This window comes from Musa acuminata, chromosome BXJ1-8, assembly GCF_036884655.1.
Source record: "Musa acuminata AAA Group cultivar baxijiao chromosome BXJ1-8, Cavendish_Baxijiao_AAA, whole genome shotgun sequence".
Taxonomy (NCBI): domain Eukaryota; kingdom Viridiplantae; phylum Streptophyta; class Magnoliopsida; order Zingiberales; family Musaceae; genus Musa; species Musa acuminata.
In genome coordinates this window covers 6,064,614-6,084,784 of record NC_088334.1, presented here as the reverse complement: position 1 = coordinate 6,084,784, position 20,171 = coordinate 6,064,614, and the positions used below count along the sequence as shown (strand labels likewise).

At 38.2% G+C, this 20,171-nt stretch overlaps 3 protein-coding genes across 3 annotated transcripts; 1 reads left to right on the top strand and 2 right to left on the bottom strand.

Moving 5' to 3' along the window:
* The first annotated feature begins 61 nt into the window (after positions 1–61).
* On the top strand, positions 62–3,154 carry LOC135587259 (small ubiquitin-related modifier 2-like). The gene is made up of 3 exons (XM_065078444.1): positions 62–228; positions 2,708–2,857; positions 2,944–3,154. The coding sequence occupies exons 1-3, from the start codon at positions 151–153 to the stop codon at positions 3,013–3,015; spliced, it is 300 nt and encodes a 99-aa protein (XP_064934516.1). The 5' UTR covers positions 62–150; the 3' UTR covers positions 3,016–3,154.
* A 3,971-nt stretch (positions 3,155–7,125) lies between these two features.
* Positions 7,126–8,584, bottom strand: LOC135588936 (uncharacterized). Its single transcript, XM_065081271.1, has one exon. It carries the CDS (start codon positions 8,323–8,325, stop codon positions 7,357–7,359), a length of 969 nt encoding a protein of 322 aa, XP_064937343.1. The 5' UTR covers positions 8,326–8,584; the 3' UTR covers positions 7,126–7,356.
* A 3,803-nt stretch (positions 8,585–12,387) lies between these two features.
* LOC135587258 (GDT1-like protein 4) lies at positions 12,388–19,753 on the bottom strand. Its single transcript, XM_065078443.1, has 9 exons — positions 19,539–19,753; positions 19,386–19,454; positions 19,180–19,305; positions 18,993–19,091; positions 18,774–18,846; positions 16,297–16,382; positions 15,285–15,368; positions 14,945–15,004; positions 12,388–12,740 (listed from the first exon to the last, which is right to left on the bottom strand). Exons 1-9 carry the CDS (start codon positions 19,638–19,640, stop codon positions 12,552–12,554), a joined length of 888 nt encoding a protein of 295 aa, XP_064934515.1. The 5' UTR covers positions 19,641–19,753; the 3' UTR covers positions 12,388–12,551.
* Between the last annotated feature and the right edge of the window lie 418 nt (positions 19,754–20,171).

The window sequence follows — 20,171 nt, the reverse complement described above, 5'->3', positions numbered from 1 at the left end:
GAAAGGTTATGAATTCGGACTCTGAAATCCGCCTTTAAATCCGTGGTGGAGCGCCTCGCCTTCGCTTGGAGCTCGGCTCGGCTACGGCAGGCGAAGCGTCGTGAGATTGAAACCCTAAGGAAGGGTCGGGAGCGCGGGATCGGTCGAGTGATGTCGGGGCCAGGGCAAGAGGAGGATAAGAAGCCGGCGGATCAGTCGGCTCACATCAATCTCAAGGTCAAGGGACAGGTTTGGTTCCTTCTGTTGCCTCCTCCCTTCTTTTCCCTTTTTTATTTATTTTCTTCGATAAAATGGATTTCTTTGTGCGCTGTAATGTTCTTCTGTCGCCAATCAGCATGATTACTCTGCTTTATAAGATTTAGCTCTCGTCGATTTAGAGATTTGGTGTTTCGTTAGTGTGTTCCTTTTGGGGGTTTGATTCGAGATTGCTTACCTCTGAAATCTTTGCCAAAAACATGAGCTTTTTCTGATTTGCTTGGGTATTTGGGGTGATGCCTATGCTGTCAGTCGAAATCTCCTGCCAATGCATGGTCTACAAACAAATTGATACTCGAAATTTTCTATGTAGTTGTGGATTATGCTGGATGTAACAACATGGTATCTAATTGATATTTTTAGTAGGTATTATGATGAGTTCTTTGTTGAACTCTTTGTGCTGTTGTCAAATATTTATGTTGTTGTTCATGCATCATCTGTATATTGAATTATTTCCTACCGTAATTTCCAAAACTACGTGGGAAAAGAACCTTGTAGCCTTCCCTCGAGAACTGAGATGTACGTCTTCTCGTGTTGTTTTTGGTCCTAGATAGAAAAGGTTGTTGATCCAATTGACTAATCTGTCATGACACAAATTAGTTTGCTAGTTATGTTGATTATGTTGAAACTTGGGGGACTAAGGTTTGAATTAGACACGGACTTACAAGTGAACTGCAATCTATTGAGATTAAACTGGCCTTTGCTCCTGGTTAAACTAAGCTTGTCAAGAAGTTAAGCTCATTGACTGGGGGTTCTTATCCTGTGTCCTGGTGTCAGACCTTGAGATCTCTTAACCTGTGCCAAGAAATTGAACTTTGCGACTTTGTATCAATTTATATCAAGCAATTAATTGATGAGTTGTGTGTTATATACATAAAATGCATTGCATAGTGATAACAAATGGCCGGAAAAGATTCATCTAGCTGACCCTTAATAATTGGGACATAATAGCTCGTTATTGTTGTCTTTGTTTTTTATACGTGTGTGTATCTTTAATAAAGACAAGATAAAAGGAGTTTGCATAATTAGTAGCTTTGTTCTCACAAGCTCAGTTTGCCATAGTGGGTGTGGTCAGTCTGATTGTATCTTTATTTGCTTTGGAAGGTCATGCTGTGAGCCTGAGATTTAGGATATCTTGCATTTTATTTGTTTTATTTCAAACTTTGAATCATGTTGTGCTCAGGAGCAGCACTTTGGTCATGAGTAGAAATTTTTATTTGCATGGATTGTTTCAGTAACACTGGTAAATTAATGTTAACTATCTTCTCTGCCTTGTACGGTGTTTTAGCGAGCTATTTATTTGATATGTTAACTGTCACAACCGAAGCCCAAAATCCAAAAATTACTCATGAGGTCCACTTTTATGCTGGATAGTGGTTCATATATATATATATATATATATATATATATATATATATATATATATATATATATATATATATATATATATATATATATAAGAATCCTTTGTGCAATGAATGTTGGATTAATCAGGGAATTACATAGTAGTGAAACCATTCTTTTCATCATTATAGAAACACTAGAAATAAGGTAGCATAGAACTTCAATTTTAAAACTAACAAATAGAGTTAAAAGTATGAAAATTGCACAAACTACAATGTGTTCATGTCAAAATTACAGAAATTACAGAACAGTATTTTCCAGAGCCAAGATCATAAAAGCTTCTGAAAATTGTGAAACATAACTGTTTATTGAGATAACATGGTTAAAATTAATGGAAGTTGCAAGGCCAACGATTATTGTGTGATTCAGTTCTTATAGCCTCTTCATCTTTTCCCCTCTTTCTTGAGTTCTACCATACTGGGTCAACAATTTTGGCTATCTGGATTGCATATTATCTTGAATTTGGACATGAAAAGCACTGTGAATTGGGATGGTTGATCTGGATCTATGTCCAAAGTGTGAATAGTGTTTAGACTAACTATTTCTATGCCTTATACAGGCATACACATGGTTTGTGGTTTGGATATTATCTGCCGTAAGTTAATTTATATATAACTTCTTTTAGGTATAAAATAAAGCTGATACAACTATTTGGGCTGATATAATAGCTGCATAGCTAATCAGCATCATACATATTTTATGCCTTTCCCAGCTCAGCTTTATTGTCTTCAAATGACAAAACAGTGACTATGGATTCTTTTTTTCTTCGAAATATCTAGTGCTGGAACATTTTTCAGCATATCTTGATATTTAATATTATAGTTTTCCTCTTCAAATATTCAGCATTGTTCTTGTCATAGCTGAACTTCTTCAATAAGCTGGTTGGTTGTGGATCCTATTTGCATTTGCCTTAAATTTTCTTTTATAGTAGAGGCAACCAGCGCTAAAATTTGGAGGACTTGAAATTACATTTTTCTGATCGTGTTTGATCTTTATTATGATATGCCGCCATCAGTGCTCTACTAATTTCTTGCTTTTGTGTTGTAAGGATGGAAATGAGGTCTTCTTTAGGATCAAGCGCAGCACTCAGCTGAAGAAGCTCATGAATGCCTACTGCGATCGCCAGTCCGTGGACTTCAATGCCATTGCTTTCTTGTTTGACGGCCGTAGACTACGGGGGGAACAGACTCCTGATGAAGTAACCGTTTGCTGCAGCTTTAAATCATTTCTTTGTCACTGTTAACCATAATTTACGCTCAATGATCTTGTCTCATGTTCCTGCAGCTTGAAATGGAAGATGGGGATGAGATTGATGCGATGTTGCACCAAACCGGCGGTGGCCTGCCAAGTGCGTAGACGTCATCAGTTGTATTTTGGCCATGGTAAAGAACCGTGTAAAAGACGACCGGCAGCTACTGAACTTAATGGCCTGTTCTAAAGTATGAACTACTATTTTGGATGGATTAACGTTGCGAGGTGTTTACGTTTGCTTTTAGTTTCCATTCTCTAATAGTTTCGGATGTGCTCTCCAATTATCCAACGTTTGCTTCCTTAAAGGATGCGTTCTCTTCCAGTGTATACGCTAATCGGCTCTCTGCCTGTTTGACGCGTGGATTGTTGAGTTTGGAAACTGCGACGTCTCCCTGGGTAAACAAATCGGGTACATAGCAGGCAGTATCTTAAGTTTTTCGTAGAAAAGCTCGCCTCAGTGTTCTACTTCTTATACGGTCACTCAGGGTAGATGGTCGTTAAGGAAGCAGTAAAGACAGATGGTTGTCAACTAAAGTTCCTAAATAGCTATCTATTTAACAATTTTAATATGTATATATATATATATGTGCTATTTACTAGGTTCCATTTTACCCTATCTTATTCACTGCTCGCCTTCAAACGGAGAGTGACATTACTCGCTCTGCCTGGCGCTTTTTATCGTCATTAGGTTTTTATTTGTTCCTGCGAACGTGAGCCGTGATGTTTCTGTGGTTTGAAGCCGTCGAATCGGAGAACGATGGTGGTCGACGGTCGCAATGGCAAGAGTAACGAGTGAGTTCCTGCGATGCTAGCTTGTTTTGGGTTACTTATGTCTAATTTGGTGACGGTAGTATTTCATGGAGCCTACGAGACAGAAGGTTGGATTGATCTGGATTTCATGGCGATTTCTTTGAGGTCATCCGATCTTTGTGTTCTTAGCATGGTCGGAAATGATGATCGAAATGGGTACTCTCCCTCTCTTTCTCTTCAGGACCATTTCACGAGTTTGGGAGTCTTGAATGTACGGAGTATGTTCTGATTCGGTATCTGTTTATCTCTCTTCTTCGCTTATCCGTCTTTTACTGATCATTTTTAATTCTTTTCAGAAGTTAATTTTTAGTTCAAGTTTTTACCCTCTTTAATGTCGTTTATAGCTTTCACCAACAAAGCCATTAGTTCCTATGAAGCTTGCTTTCATTTGTACTGATTTTATGGTACATCTTGAATCTTTTACTTATTCTTGTAGCAGTGGATGATTATAGTATGAAGGGCACGCCCGGTCATGGCTGTGCCTTTTATGGACTTCCAAATTCCGCAGGATTCTCTCACATATTCTGGGATGAGTTATGCCATTGTCAAGATGATTTGTTGAACATGCTGGATGAGCACATTCCCATCAAAGATTGCGCAGATTAGGGACACCAAGTTTCTAATATCGGTGGTATGATCGACCTTTATGATGCTTGGTATCCAATGTTTGTAGCCATGCTTAGCAAAAAGTTACTCTGTTGCATCTTAAACCACTGGATCCTTTTTATTGTGTGTATGCCTACGCTTGAAAGCTTTCCTTTTTGTATCATATTAGTCTATCATAGTTGCATCAGTTATGTTTATATATAATCATGGTTAAGGACGGTAATATACCAGATCAAATTTGGTAAAGGTCAGGACTTGGCATCCAGATCTGTCAGATTCCCAATTTGGATCAATGGTTTTCTTATTTGGAAATGTTAAATTGTCCACCGAGAGTGGTTGGAAATCAGGCTGAATCGATGGGTTTGGTCAGAAGTTGTATCGGTACAGCACAATCATCTGAAACTGGTGCATTTGGGATGATCAGCTGACAACTGATTGGTTGGAAAGATGGAACCAGTAGCCGAATGGAATGATCAATCGGATCAGCAGCTGATCCTAGTGATTCTTAGAAAAATCAGAGGTTTGAATATTGGAGTCCTTTAATCCTAATCCAGATTCTGCAAAGCCTTAACATTGAGCTAAGTCAGAAGATGATGTGTCTAGTAGAAACTCAGTGTTTGCGGTTTGAATTAGAAGTTATCTTAACATTCAACTAATCTGTTATATTGGAGTTTTGTAAGTGAAACATGCTGGTGTTAACAAATAGCACATGTTTTGTGACACATCATAATTTTTTTTCAGTTATTCTTCATGGCCTGCCGATTAATCCTAACTACAATAAGAGTTTAAGCAGCATTGTTATTTAGCATTTATGGCCCTTTTGCAGGCACTGCTTAATTCAGTCAGATGTATGCTGCCGGTAGGGAAGAAGGGCATATTTGCAGATGTTTGCTTGATGCTTAGACTTGAAAGAGTACATGCATTTTAACCTTTAAGAATAATATGCATATTTTGATTTCCATATGTGGGTTCATGCCCTACTATTCTTAAGGCATCGGCATGTTAGTAAAACACCTCCATCCTAGTTCCTTTTTTATCCCCCCCACCCTATGGCATTATCAGCTTGGGTTTCCTCGTTTCCAGTGCAATAACAATTCAGAACCACCTAAATGATACTTTTCTTGCGTGGATTAGGTTTACCGCTAACTTCTCATGAAAGCATATTTATTAGGCTTTGCTTCAGTACTTCTGTTGGTCCCTCCATGGGAACCCTAACTATCAAATCTTGATTGTTCGATCACTATTTGACACTCTGGATTGGTGACTTATTTCATGATCAACTGTATTCTTGAATCTAAATGATAAGGTAAGAATTATTGTGTTAACCCGTTAAGAATTCTTTTCTCAAATCTCTGTGATATTATGGAATACTTGATGTGGAATGCATTGTCCACATAAATTGCTTACCTGATGTTAATTTTTCTCCAAGTCAATATCTCTTTTTTTTCTTGATAAATATCTAATTGTTAACAGTGGTTACTGAGTTGTTGCTGTGGTGAGCCATGCTTGATTTTGGGGATCTTTTTGCAGACCAAGAATTTATTTGGTCTGGCTTATAGACATGGCTCCTGTGATTCAATTAATTGACTGTTTATTTTTCTGATGTGATATTTGTCAGTTCATTTTTTCATCATGCATTGTTCTTGTAGTGATCAATCATCAATGCTGAAATATGTAGTCCATTTTAACAGAAAAAATAGCTTTAAGATGGGGAATAGCATAAGACGGTATGGCGATCCTGTGGAGTTCTGTGGGTAGTGCTGGAAAATGAAAAGGAAAACCATTAGATTTTGATGGAACTGCTTAGCTACTAGGTATGGGTACTGAACAAAGATCAACCAAGTAATAATACCAGTACATGCCAGAAACTGTGAACTATTCTGCAGTACAAACCAAAAGGAAAATGGTTACTTCAATACAGTCTTCATTGCCTGGAGCTAGTAGCTGGAAAGATTTAGATTTTAAGTTGGACTTTGTTGCCCGAATTTGATCTTTCTCATATTTATGCTTGAAAAAACACAAAAATTGACAATGACTTAAATTCCAGGCTGGAGGTCCCAATTCCAGACCTACATTAAGTAGGATCACATGCTGCCAACAACTGATGTAATTATCTTTATTCATGCTATCATAATTTTCTGAAATACTTGGATATCAATGATCAGGTTCTTCACATTTGCATCAGGCATGAATCTGTTAATTACTGGAAGTACGCTCAAGCTCAGGCAACCTTGACACATCACAAGCTTCTTTTGAATGAGATATCAAAATCAAGGCACAGGTATGTATTTAGCTTGAGAAGCATGCATTATGTGAATCATCAGTATATGTTACTGTTCTATGAGAAAAGAAACATGGAATTGACAGATGAGACACTCGTAGAACTAGTAAAGACACATCACTGGCCCAGACCATGACTGCTTGTGCCAAGATAAGAAGTAAATAAAATGTAGATGCACTTAATGTTTGGTATGAAAAGAAATATAAGTTAATGTTGTACAGAAGATCTTCAGTATTTTGGTATATGGGATCATCTCATCTTTGATATTTTCAATTTTTATTTCTCATTGGTCTTATAATAAAAATAAATAATCTCCAAGCTAAATTTGCATTTGCAGATAGAACATTAGTCTTCAGATTCTAACACTACAGCCACCAAGCTTTGGCAACTGATTTGACATCTTAAATCTATTCAATTTCTGTACAATGCATGCGCTTGATTATGAACTGAATAAGAACAAGTCAATTAATAAGGTCAATAAGACCTGTATACAATATTTTGTTTCATTGATATCTAAATCCAGCATTATACATCAGCATTTAGCAACATGACGCTAAATCCAACATTTTGTTTCACTAACATATTGTTCTCCCATCTTGGCATGCATCAGGAAAATCCAGGAACGATGACCATTGAATAAGACACGCAACAACAGTCTTAGCAACATGAAACGGGACATTGTCATTATAGAAGAGCAATTGGTGATGGTGGTGGTGGTGGTGGTGGACGTTGGAAATTGGGAGGAGAAGTTAGAAGATGTCGAGGATCTCGAGAATGTAGCCATTGCAGAGGGGACAGTTGCCGCGGCTGACCCAGAGCTCCCGGGAGCAGAGCCGGCAAAATGTGTGGCCGCAGGGGATGAACGCCGCCCCCTTGTGCCGCACCATGCATACGCAGCAGACGTACAACATCCCATCCCCGCCACCATCCGGCTTATCCTGCGCCACTTCCTCCTCCTCCTCCTCCTCCTCTTCCTCCGCCTCTAACTCCTCCTCGCTACCGCCCCATTGCATATCCGTCTGCTCCAGCAACGCCATCAGGGACATCTTAGCCGGCTGCTCCTCCTCTTCTTCCTCTTCCTCCTCCTCCTCTTCTTCCTTTGATGGTGCAGCAGCCGGCGCCCAGGAATCGTCGGTGTCGCCCGGATAGGTCTTATGGCCGCCGCTGATTTCTTTGCTGACGGCGGGCGGTTCCTCCGCCGCTACGGCTACGGCCATGGGTTCTTGGACGGGAGGCTCGGAGTTCCTAACGGAGACCGAGAGCGAAACGGAGCGGCAGCGGACGGTGTTGGAGCGGGACGAGACGACGAGCTCGGGGTCCGAGATGGGGTAAGGGTTCCTAATGGAGACGTTGCGGGAAACGACGGGATTGCGGCAGATGGAAACGGCGACCTCGGGGTCGGAGATCGGACACGGTTGGCTGGAGGACACCGCCGTCAAAGCCGCACCGGCGCGGCGGAGGCTGTCCGTCAGCGACCTCCACCTGGAGCCGTTGCCGGAATCCCCATCCGCGTTGCGCACCTGCTGGATGATGTCAAACAGCCTCTTTCCGCCGCCCGAGGCGGAGCCTTCCCTCTTCTCGCTCGCGAAGTCGCCGCTGCCTCGGCCGCAGGATGGCTTCGTGTCATCCTCCTCCCGGACCTCGAGGGGTTCACAGAGATCAGAGGAATCGACGTTCTCCGAGGGCGTCACACTTTGCAGTAGCTCGCTCCCTTCCATTCCAAGATCCGATTTTTATAACAAAGAAGGCTCGTCCCCGAAGCGAGAAGGCTTGATGGCGGTGGAGGAGCAACGGAGATGGAGAGAAGCCTGGATCTAAAAGGAGTGCATCGTTGCCGATTGAGTCCACGGGCAAATGCCCCCTACATCCCTCTTCCTCCAAGACGAAGAGAACAGCCAAAAATATCGGCCCGTCTCACACAGGTCGACGACGACGATAAGGTGGAAGGTAGGAAACAGAGGAGAGATGAGCGTCGGAGCGAAAAAGGAGGAGAAAAGGTCGGTACCTCTTTGCCTTCTCGTCGTTTTTGTTTTCTTGTCGATTTGAATCGTGTGCCAGAGAGACGGGACAGATACGTGTCATCTCTCTGTCTCTCTCTCCTCGTCCTCCTCCGCTGTGGCTGGTGGTGGAGGACAGAGTTGCCGGGGGAGGGGAACGCGTCTTCCGCGACGTGTTCCGTTCCCCACGGAGTGACATGGGAAACGTGGAAAGTGTCACGGCGTCACATCCCAACCCAGCTGTTGACGGTTATTACCGGTTAGACTGGCGGCTGCTTCGCACGTGATGCATGATCCCTAGAGATCAGGAGTTGATTAGGCAAAACTATGGACGGCTCGGATCGGGCTCGACCTTAAGAGAAGTATTCAGGTGCATATAATCCGTGGTGTCGTCATCCTCGCTCAGGTAATTGAATGGGTTTCGTGTTTGACTGTGTTCTACATGGGTTTTTTACGTAAAAATACTTAAATCATTCATACTATTTTTACAATCATAAAAAAGTTTGTAGAAGATAATAAGATATGTTAGAGTTATAGCCAATACAAATTGTTTATATTTTGAGTATTCTAGAATTTTTTCAAGAATATGTATGGTATATGAGAAACTTAATTTTAGAGGGGTTATACGAAAATAACTTGTTATTTTAGAGATTGACATGTCCTTGAGGCTTTTGCCTGGAATAAAAAGAAAATAGTGGACTGATGATGCATGAGGGCCACTTAGGACCACTTTAAACTGTTACAAATACATAAAATAAACTTAATTATAAAAGAAAATTACTTGTTATTTTTCTTTTGTTTAGGATAACATCCGGCCTTAAGACTTAGTTGGTCCAAAACATGTGTTTCTTTTATCTTTTTGACACCAAGTTGTACTTCACCCGCGTCGATTTGTAATCATCTCATTGCAACTATTGATATGCTCCAACTTGAGCAATTCACTGTCTCCCCTATAACCAACATGCTCCCGTCATCTTATCTGGCCAAGTGGAGCTTCGGTTGCGTCAAAGGCATGAAGTTGTGGTTAACCTAAACCTTATTTGAGGATGATTGGATGATGAACCAACTTTAAGATGGCTCGATGAAACGGTCATCTTGAGAAAGTTATTATCTCCAAGTATATTGTCTTGACAATGAGACCAACTTGTGAAGTAGTCATCATTACATGACTAACTTGAGGGAGTATTAGTCGATCGTCTTAAAGAAGTAGCTATTTTGATAATACAATCAACTTGTCATCAAGATATTTATCTATTTCTTGTAGTTCGGATAAGGGTATCGTTTCATTAGTGAAGGTATTTTTTAAGTTAATTATATATTATCTCCTTTAGTTAGATCTCTTTAGCATATAAGTCTTTAGACTTGAAAATTTTATACTAGAATGCCTATATGTATGAAAACAATGGGCAAAAAGATCATTTCAATATCCTAGTTACATTTTTTATGGTGGCGGATGGTGATGCCATTAAAGGTCGCAAGTGGTTGTTGTAGATGAGGAGGAAGAGCGACGGTGAGAGTTGAGGCAAAGGAAGAGGACGAAGCAGATGTCAATACTTTACATTTGTGTCGACGCTAATACAATTGCCGAACAACGTTGACACAGATGTAGAGCGATAAAAATGTTGCTTAGCAATTGCGTCAACGCCACTTCGCAACCCCATCCTTCGGCTCCAACCTAGCAGGATAGCCTCCACCCTCTCCTCAACCACCTCGAACCATTGTTTCGTGATTGTATATCAACGATCTATGGGCTTCTTCGCTCGAGGTGCCACCATGGACTCGGAGATAGAGAGGCAAGAGTTAGAGGACCAGGAAGCCATAGAGTGCAAAGGATAGGTAGCAAGATCGAGATCATAGGAAGCGGAAAGGGGGCAAACCTGTCACAAACCTATGTCAGAGATGCGTCAACCGACATCGAGGGAGTGGCAAGCGGCATTGGTGACCTAATTGACGTGGCGAACCACAATGAAGTTTGTGTCATGAATGAACTCGTCGTATGCCCAAAAAAGGAAGACTGCATCTAGCTCACAATAGATTGTCATCTTTTCATTGCTCTGCATCTACATCAATACTAATGCAGATGTTCTTTTCATTGCTCTGCATTTGCTTCTACGTCACTCAACAACTACATCGATATCGATGCATGCAGAACGTTGACATTTGCATTATCCTCTTCCTATTCTCCCTTTGTCTCACCTTTTGTCATCACTTTCTCTCTTCATCCACAATAATCACCCGTGACCTCCAACGACGTTATTGTTCGTCACTATCGTAAACATAACTGGGACGTTAAAATTATTTTTTTACCTATTATTTTTATGATTTTTGTGCTTTCATTAGTAAAACTAATGATATGTTAAATGGGCTTAGATGTTTCACTTTTATAACTATAGATATCTTAATATAATTTTTTTAAATTTATAGATTATGAAATAAAAAGATCTAACTACATATCGTAATATATGATTAGTCCGTATTTTTTTATTCCAGTAAGTGTGATGGAGGTTGAACTGAATTGACATCTTTAAGTTCTTTATTCCCAGTAGGGAATGATGAGATCACCTTGTGGCTAACGAGTAGCCAAATAATGTGCTACCACTGGATGTATCAATTGTTGGAAAATAGGGGATGATGGTTTCCAGAGTTTGGACTTGTTGGGTGAAGTGAAAGAAGGTTTCAACGGGTATAATAACTTATTCTGGACTCGTTGATGGGAAACGGAAGTGATGATCGTTATGGAATCATCGTCGATAGTGTGCATGACAAAGTTGATATAACCTGTCTCATTTTTCAAATGTTATCGCATTTGGAATAGGGAAAGAATATTAACTAAACGTGAGAGAATTAACGGATAAATAATAATATCCATTGTGTCATATCCTAACATAACCTAAGGGTAAAGAACATCCCTATCCTATATATTGTCAATTCAAGAATAGAAAACGCTCGAATCATCATCATAATTCCTCTGTTCATACAAAAAATGATATTAGAAGTTTGTTCAAAAAATATGATATTAGGAGTTTGTCCAAAATAAAATACTCTTCCAAGGTCAAGTTAATAATTGTTCGAGTGAAAAAAAATATTGTGAACAAAAAGTATGAGAGTTAGCTTAATTATATGAGCTCTATTTTATTCAAAATAAGAACATATTTGAAAAAAAAAAAAAAACTTAATTATATATAGAGTTAATTTAATAAAAAATATATTCATTTCAGATGCTATGCTTTCTTAATGTGATATACACAACTGGCACATCATCATCATCATCAATAACCATATCAATACCTAAAACAATAATAAACTCACTCATCAAGTAGATCAAAAATAATAACCATATCAATACCTAAAACATTCTTTCATATGATGATATTATAAACTCACTCATCAAATGATATGATAATAGATGTACCAGACTAATTTATCAAAGGAAAGAAAAAAAAAATAGAGCCGAAACATTGGGACCAAATTAACTCTGGACTAATTTCAAAACCGACAACTGGCGTGAAAAGAAACACAAAAGCTTGCAAAGGATGGGCATGCCTGAAATGATCGCAAGGGTATCTAGTAATCAAGATGATGCTGCTTGCATACCGTTAACACTTACCCATGAAAGTAAACGCTTCATGCCATTGACTTTGGACACGGTCTCAGTCACTGCTGGCGGCTGGGACGCACATCAAAGAAGCGCACTGTCCCCTCCTCTTCCCTTGGTGGATGTGCTACACTCAAAAAGGTCAGTCTTCAAAGGTCTTCCACATTCCATGTACTGAAACGAATTCCTGAGAACACAAGACTTTGACTACTGCCCTCTTTACAGATTCAAAACTTGAGACATGTAAATCAATTTTATCTGTGATACAGAGGAGAAAAGGAGTATAGCAAAACATATATCCGGGTTGGTTTGGAACAAATGCCTATCATAAAAATTATCAGCACATTTTGTATCACAATGGAGGGTAAAAGTATGATGATAAGGAAAACCCCAGAAACAGAAGGCCGCCAATGGTAGCAACTGTCTTTTGTGATATTTTGGATGCCAGCATGCTCCCTCCCACCACTGCTAATGTTGTACATATTGTGTGACCCAAAGTTGCGCCTACGGCAACTCCAATTGCGTTCTTGTGAGTTGCCAGCTGCAGGATCCACAACACGACATGCTCTAATTAATCAAACAAAGAAATTTAAAGGATGATAAACATGTAGGTAGAATATGCCTCTGCAATTCCAGTAGAGGATTATTTGTTCTGTTCACATTAACAGGTGCTTTGATCAGAAAAAAAAAAAAGTAAAGGAGTAACTGGCACCTGGTGTGCAATCAGATTGGTGGAGAAGAATAGGTATTCAAAAGAATCAAAGGCCAAATATGATAGATTAAACTAATTATCCATTTTTGCCCTAACTAATCATAAAGTGTCTGCCCACCTACCAAGTCCTACGATGGAAGACAAGTTAACATGGGATGGAAACAAGCTGCACGGCTACAATTATACTCCAGGAGAGTTCTTGAGTACATTAAGCCCTGCTTTCTAGCCATAGAAAATCACCAGTTCATGATGCTTGAGAAATTTTGCAGCTTTTGGGGTAGTTACACAACTTACAAAGATGAAGAAAATAAGCATAATACATATACATTTTCTGGGCACTTCTAAAAACGAGCATCAGGTAACTATGACTCCCTGCATAATGGCATGGCAAACTCTATGTTGGTGGCCAGTTAAATAAATTTAAATGGTACACCCTCTTAACAATGTCATGTTCTAATAAACATATATTATTTACTCGAAATCACTATTCTTCCACAAAATTGCAGCGTCTTACGAAGTTCTACGTTTTTGCCATTCGGAGTGCAACAATACCTAAACGATTAATTTATAGTAATTTCAAACCATGCTTCAAACAATGGTTCATTGATTGGCCAAATCTAAATCAGGATCTGCCAAAGCCATGCAATCCTGATTGTCAGCTATTTCTTAGGCGATGCCAGAAATCAGCCAGGAATGGACCAATTCTCAGCAACCAGCAAATTTCCTTGATCCCATTGTAGACAAATAAGGAAGATGAAGAAGAAGAAGAGCACAAAGGAAAGAAAAGAAACTCACCGAGTCCCCAGTTTTGAAACGCCAATGCGGTGCATGCACGTCTGTGCAAGCAAAGAGAGGATGGAAGAGTCTGAGAGGTCTCTTTGGTGACAGCTTAAAAACCCTAGCACCATGGACTATTAGACCTAAACCATTTTTTAAGTTAACAATTTTAAAGCAACATTTCACATGCATCTACAAAAAATCAGTTAACATTGTTTTAGTTGCCATTCAATTTTTTTATTTTTCCAAGTTTCTTAGTGTTTTTTTAATCCTACACTCACAGGCTCATACCCTATTCTTATAGTATTCCTACCAACTTTCAAAGTCTATTACACTAGATGGTTAAAAATATTATTTGCTGACTTGCATAGTAAATCTTACTGTGCAAAGTGTTATCTGACTCTCACATTTTACGGGGAGCCGTCAAATATCTCAGGAATAAACACATATTCAAGGTGTGACATTTTGGCTTCCAAGGTTTCTTGTTAACTCATCTTCTAATATAACACATTCTATCAACATTAGTCTCCTACATCTACCCATATGTCCTCATCTATATCCAGATCAAACACTTGGATATGCATCTAACACCAATTCATTTGCCTGTATCATGCAACACCAATGGGCAGATGTGCTGATTTTGCAATTCAGTTTCTTAGTTTGCCTATTTGATTTTACTCTAAGCATTGATATTGACATGAGACAGGTCTAAAACCAGGCCATGAATTCTTCTGCTAAAATGTTCATGTACTTCATGTTTGGACACATGCACCCAACATTCATGGCAACCGCAAAAGAATGTTTGGAATGAGCTCATGGTCAGTGTCCCAGCTAGCAACATAACACATACAAAGTTATACTCAATAATGTTTCAGATGTAATTAGCAACCAACATTTCTTATTCACAAGCAAATACACTTCAAAAAAGGTGATAACTTCATAAAGAAAAAACAAATCCTCCAAAATTATCATGGAAGATAGATTGAAGAGCTAATAGAAACATATAAATGAGCAGACCAGTTAAATTAGTTTAGGTTCAGAAGTATCTTAGTGAAGAATTTAGACCAATTGCAGCAAGAAATTGCAAAATTAATATGTACCATGAATTGAATGACTTGATCCACATAATCAATTATTAGAAAGTAGCAAAAATGCATTTCAGATGTCCAGATGAGGCTACATACAAATTTTAAGTCAAGTAAAAGTTGTATGAACCATAAGGAAATAAACTCTATAAAAGGTGATAGATAGCTCACCGCAATAGTTGCTATCTGGCTGCGATCCCCCCATTCAGCCAAAAATGTCAAAATAAATGACTGCATACACAAGGTAGTTTTATCAATAAAAGTCAATTTTTTTCCTATATTCGAGTTAATTTGCAAAAAATGATCAATTTGAAAGATAAGGCATCAATATTAATATGTTCCAGAATATTCATAGGCATCCATGTAGTCTCTACATCTACGTACAAAGAACAAAGATTATAAGCTTTCAAACACCACGAAACATCCCAGACATACAATAGTATCCGACGCAAAACGAAACATACAGAAAGTGATGGGCATCACCCAGAAGCAATTAATGAGTGATCCAAACCTCCAAGAATATTGGCGTACAAAATCTTGAAAAGAAGCGGCGCAACGTTGACTTCCCTTGCCCTGACTCAAGCTTTTCTTCTACCTTCATTAGTTGATCACTGAAGTTAACAACTAGAAATTTTTCATAAGCTTTTGGGATAATGCAGTAACTTTAAGCTGATCTGGCAATTTGAAATGTATATACACTAACAAGAAGTTGTAAAAAGTTACTCATGCTCAGGCAAATATGAATCATATCACGAAGATGTTTGTGCACTTAAATACCAGATATCTAATTACAGTTCTTTTTCAATCACTTGTTAATTCTTGAGCTACAATGCTCTAGAAGTTTTAATCAGTCCTCTCCATTCAAAAATTGTGACACCATGACACAAAAAAAGAGGGGAAAGGAGAGGAAAAGAAATAAGATTTCACCACAGAAGATAAGCTGAAGACTGTCACAAAAGTCAATATGGATGGAGCTTATATTCAATAAAGTTTGAAAAGTTAAGTAGACAATATAAATACACAAATACCACTTTTTAATTGTATTATGATGAATTTTATGTCTATACCGGCAAGAAATAAAAAAATTGCAAAACAACCATGACGATTTACTACTTGTACTATATAGCTAATGCACTTCAACACACTAAATATATAAAGTCAAGGCATTCTGAAGCCACATACCATCAATAATTGCCAAATGCCACAGTTACCTAAGTTCCATTTAAATATGGCAGCATCCATCTATGGAATATGCTAAAATATTATGGTTGAGAAGTCAGAAAGCAAAGACAGGTTTTAAAAACTTCCAAGTAAAATATGCAATTTCAACCTAAGCAAGAATCAAAATCCCAAAACTTATGTTGACTGCCAACAAAAGCAGAGTCCTGATACAACCACAAAGAACAATGCAATAAAGAAATAATAGAAACAGATATTTTTACAGAAAAAGCAGACCAAAGAAGCATACTGGCCACTATAGGTTTATCATATTTACAGTAAAAAAGCAAACCACAGAAGCATACTTCTTCCATTTCCTTCTTCTGTGATGTCTTTGAATCTGATCTCCAGGCGATGTATAGTAATCGCAGCCCAAAGAACGCATACAGCACTGTGTGGAGTAGACAGAGGAAAGTTATTACTGTGAGATGCTCCAAACAACAAATAACAAACTCAAATTAAATACAATCCTGATTAGGACATTATTCAAAGAGTAGGGAAATAATTTATAAAGTGGACTTCACAAAGCAGTAATGACATGACAGAACAGAAAACAATGACACGATTGAACAAATACAAATTCTAATGAAATGTGACATGAAGAATATTCTCAGCCAACTGGCACTTGACACGTGGAGCTTTTTAAGCCAAAAAAATTGACAAAACAAGCCAGTGAGGTTTGCCATGTCAGCATAATCCTTAGGGAAAATATTCTCCGAAATCATAATTTTCTTATCCAGAGAATATGTCCCATAAGTGGTCAGGGACCCCTAGCTATAAATAGGGGCCTTTTCAAATTCAATGCAAGTTTTTTGACTCTCTATAAACCTTCTTTGACCTCCTTGGTCTTTCCAACCTCCAACAACAATTACTAACTTGAACATTGAGGGACCATGTCAAGTAAGCCCCACACAAGGTTTGCAAGTCTCAACAAGGAACGCATCGAGAGTCAAACTGCTCATCTAAGTCAGAGAAGCACCCCAAACAACCTCAGATCTCGAACATGACAAATTTTGAAAAAGTGGGCCAGTTCGCATCACTCTCGACACATTGGATAGACGATCATTTTTTATTGACAAAATGTGATCCGAATTAGACCTTTAATCTAAGAATAGAAGAACAAAGTACAAAATGAACTTCCATGCGCTGAATTTGTATTAGGCTAATATGTCTGCAATAAAAAAATCTATTTTGGTATCTTGATTAGAAGGAGGTTTTTGAAGTAAAAGAAATAATTGTCTCAGTTATAGATAATTGTTTGAGAATGTCAGTTGACTTTTCATCACACATTATGTAGGAAAACATGCATAGGCCAATAAACTATGCAGGAATGAAAATTTCTGAAGCAACATTATCTATGGCAATACTTCAGGCACTCAAAATGTACATCTAGAAAGAGCTTCTGATGTAGGACTAGCTCATGACATGCAGAGCAAGTTTTTCTTTTTAATAAAGGAAGGAAAAGAGATACAAAGGGAAAGTTAATAATAAAAAAGATACAAGAAAAGTGATAACAACTAAACTGGTTCTAGTCATAGAAGTAATACTCGGGATGAAGGTCTCACATATCCACACATATGTCAATACTTCAGGCACTCAAAATGCACATCTATAAAGAGCTTCTGATGTAGGACTAATTCATGACATGCAGAGAGTTTTTCTTTTTAATAAAGGAAGGAAAAGAGATACAAAGGGAAAGTAAATAATCCAAAAGATAATAGAAAAGTGATAACTACTAAACTGGTTCTAGTTTTAGAAGTAATACTCGGGATGAAGGTCTTGCGTATCCACACATATTACATGTGCACAATAAAATCATACCATTAGGAAAAATAAATATTGTCTCACACCACTTATATAGATTTATATATGTGAGAAATGGACTTATTCATTCATTGATTCATTTCATGCTTTGATTCATTCATTCACAATCTCTTTCCCTCTTCTAATAGACTCAAAGTACAAAGAGAGAAAGCAAAATAGAGAAATAAAAGTATATAATTACATATAGTCAAATTAATCAATTATTCTTTCCTTCTTCAAAGAAGATATCGGTCTTCACTAATGGACTTCGATCTTTGTAGAATAAGAAAACTTTCTCAATCAATTTCAAGTATTACCTTATTCCTTTTTGGGATCTTCAATCAAACTTATTATTATCTCTTTCCTTTTGTTTGACTTTCTTTTTCTTCTTCTTGGACAATCTTGGTAACTAATATAGGATTGACGTTGTCATGACAATTTTGACATTTGTAAAAGGCATCCTAAAATCAAGATAGTCTGGTATTAGTTTAGATAGATCTCAAATAGACTATCTAAAAGATAGTCTAGATATTAGTTTAGATAGATCTCAAATGATACAATCTCTTGTACAGTTCTCAAATGATACAATAAATGAAGCCTAGTTCTATAAGTATATAGAAAAGCTTGTGAGACAAGCTGAGGAAAGGAAATCTGTTCATTGAGGAATTATCTATCAGCCACTAAATTCACATGTTCATTACTAGATCACAAAGTCATGTTGTGTAGCAAAAGGTAGCTGTGGTATAGTAGTTATATTTGTTCCCCTCCACCATAAGGTTGGATGTAGTAGATTTGATATATTGCATTATTATTAACTGGCAATGACAAACCACTTATGGTGTATTCACATTCTCAGCAGATCCCCTTTCTATTACTGAAGAAATCAAAAGCTGGATGTGGATAAAGATAAAAGTGAACAGAGAGCACTTGAATTGCAGCAAAAGAAAGATAAATGAGAAAAGTTGAACAATAACTTTACCTGTAGCTGCACTGTTGGTGTGCTTCCGCGATATCAAATTGGGCACGATCCTACCAAGTCCAGTTGACAGTACCTAGAACAACAGGCAATTGCGATATGCAACATTCAAAAACGCACAAGGCTTCAGAAGCGTGATTTACACTACATAAAATATATCAAAGAGGAAGTGCAGAAGACCAAGAATCTCAACAAGAAGGAAGCCGCAAAGGAGGCACTCACCGTCATCACAAAAAGGGCGGCGAGTGCACCGGACAGGACAATTGATTTCGGATGGCGCATCGCCATAAGAGCAGCAATTATAAAGGTCTCATCTCCGATCTAGCAGGAACAGATGATCACAACAACATGACGACTGACATTAGTACAGACATCGATTCAAGACCGGAACTCGTTAAAATCATCACACCTCGCTGACGATAATCATGGAAAAGCTAGCGAAGAAGGCATCAAAGAGGCCCAGCCCCGTTTGGTCCAACGAAACGACGCCCTCCCAGCTCGCATCTTCATCTTTCCGGAACGGGTGAAGCAACATCTGCAGCAGAACAAAACCCCCCATTTCATCAGGAGACGCAGACAAAACAAAATCACCTACAACGCCAAAGATCCGCTCACTTTCGTGCGCCGATCCAAAGATTTAGGCAAGACGGCCGATGCGTTCTCGCCATTATCCGTCTCCGACTCCTGAAACATAAGCAAAATCGACAAAACTACCTTAAAGATCCCGCATCACGATCAGCCGAACAAGAATAGGGATCAAGAGATTACCTGCGCCAAGGCTAGAGATGAATTAGAGGCAAGCAGGATGAGGAGGAACAGAGCAATCGAAGAGAGACGACCATATCTAGGGCACCTGCGGGAGCGATCCATCGGGACTGGAGCTGAAACCCTAGATTCAGATCCAAAGCCTGCGGTATGGAGAAGAAGAGATATAGGGAAGGGGGGGGATTTGAAGAACTCGCGTGGATCTATACCAATGGCTTAGCTCATACGATTAATATGAGTGCTCTCCTCTTTTATACGGGCTAATTAGTAATTACATATGTTTCATCTCAATCATTATAAATAAGTAAAAAAATATTGTACTTTTATAAATATAAAAATCTCAATATAATTTTAAAAAAATATAAGAATTAATTTTTGCAATTGCCAATGGCAGGAAAATTTATTATTATTATTATTATGAAAAAAAAGATATTTGTATATCTAATTATTTATAGTACATATTAATTCCTCTTTGTGTTTAAAATAATAATAACAATAATAATAATAGTAATATAGTAATATTAATAGTAGTAGAAGGAATGAGGAAATAATGAAGTAGACAAAAGCTTTAACATTTTTAATTATTTGTGTTCAGTAAAATCCATTCAATTAGTTTATTATGTCATATTTTTTATG

Bases quoted from the DNA above. Each gene is read 5' to 3' on its own strand.
- LOC135587259 (XM_065078444.1), top strand. From the start codon at position 151: ATGTCGGGGCCAGGGCAAGAGGAGGATAAGAAGCCGGCGGATCAGTCG. The intron at 229-2,707 runs GTTTGGTTCCTT...TTGTGTTGTAAG, and splicing joins ATCTCAAGGTCAAGGGACAG to GATGGAAATGAGGTCTTCTT. The intron at 2,858-2,943 runs GTAACCGTTTGC...ATGTTCCTGCAG, and splicing joins GGGAACAGACTCCTGATGAA to CTTGAAATGGAAGATGGGGA.
- LOC135588936 (XM_065081271.1), bottom strand. From the start codon at position 8,325: ATGGAAGGGAGCGAGCTACTGCAAAGTGTGACGCCCTCGGAGAACGTC.
- LOC135587258 (XM_065078443.1), bottom strand. From the start codon at position 19,640: ATGGATCGCTCCCGCAGGTGCCCTAGATATGGTCGTCTCTCTTCGATT. The intron at 19,092-19,179 runs GTGTGATGATTT...TGTTCCTGCTAG, and splicing joins CCATGATTATCGTCAGCGAG to ATCGGAGATGAGACCTTTAT. The intron at 16,383-18,773 runs GTAAAGTTATTG...TACTCCACACAG, and splicing joins CACCAACAGTGCAGCTACAG to TGCTGTATGCGTTCTTTGGG.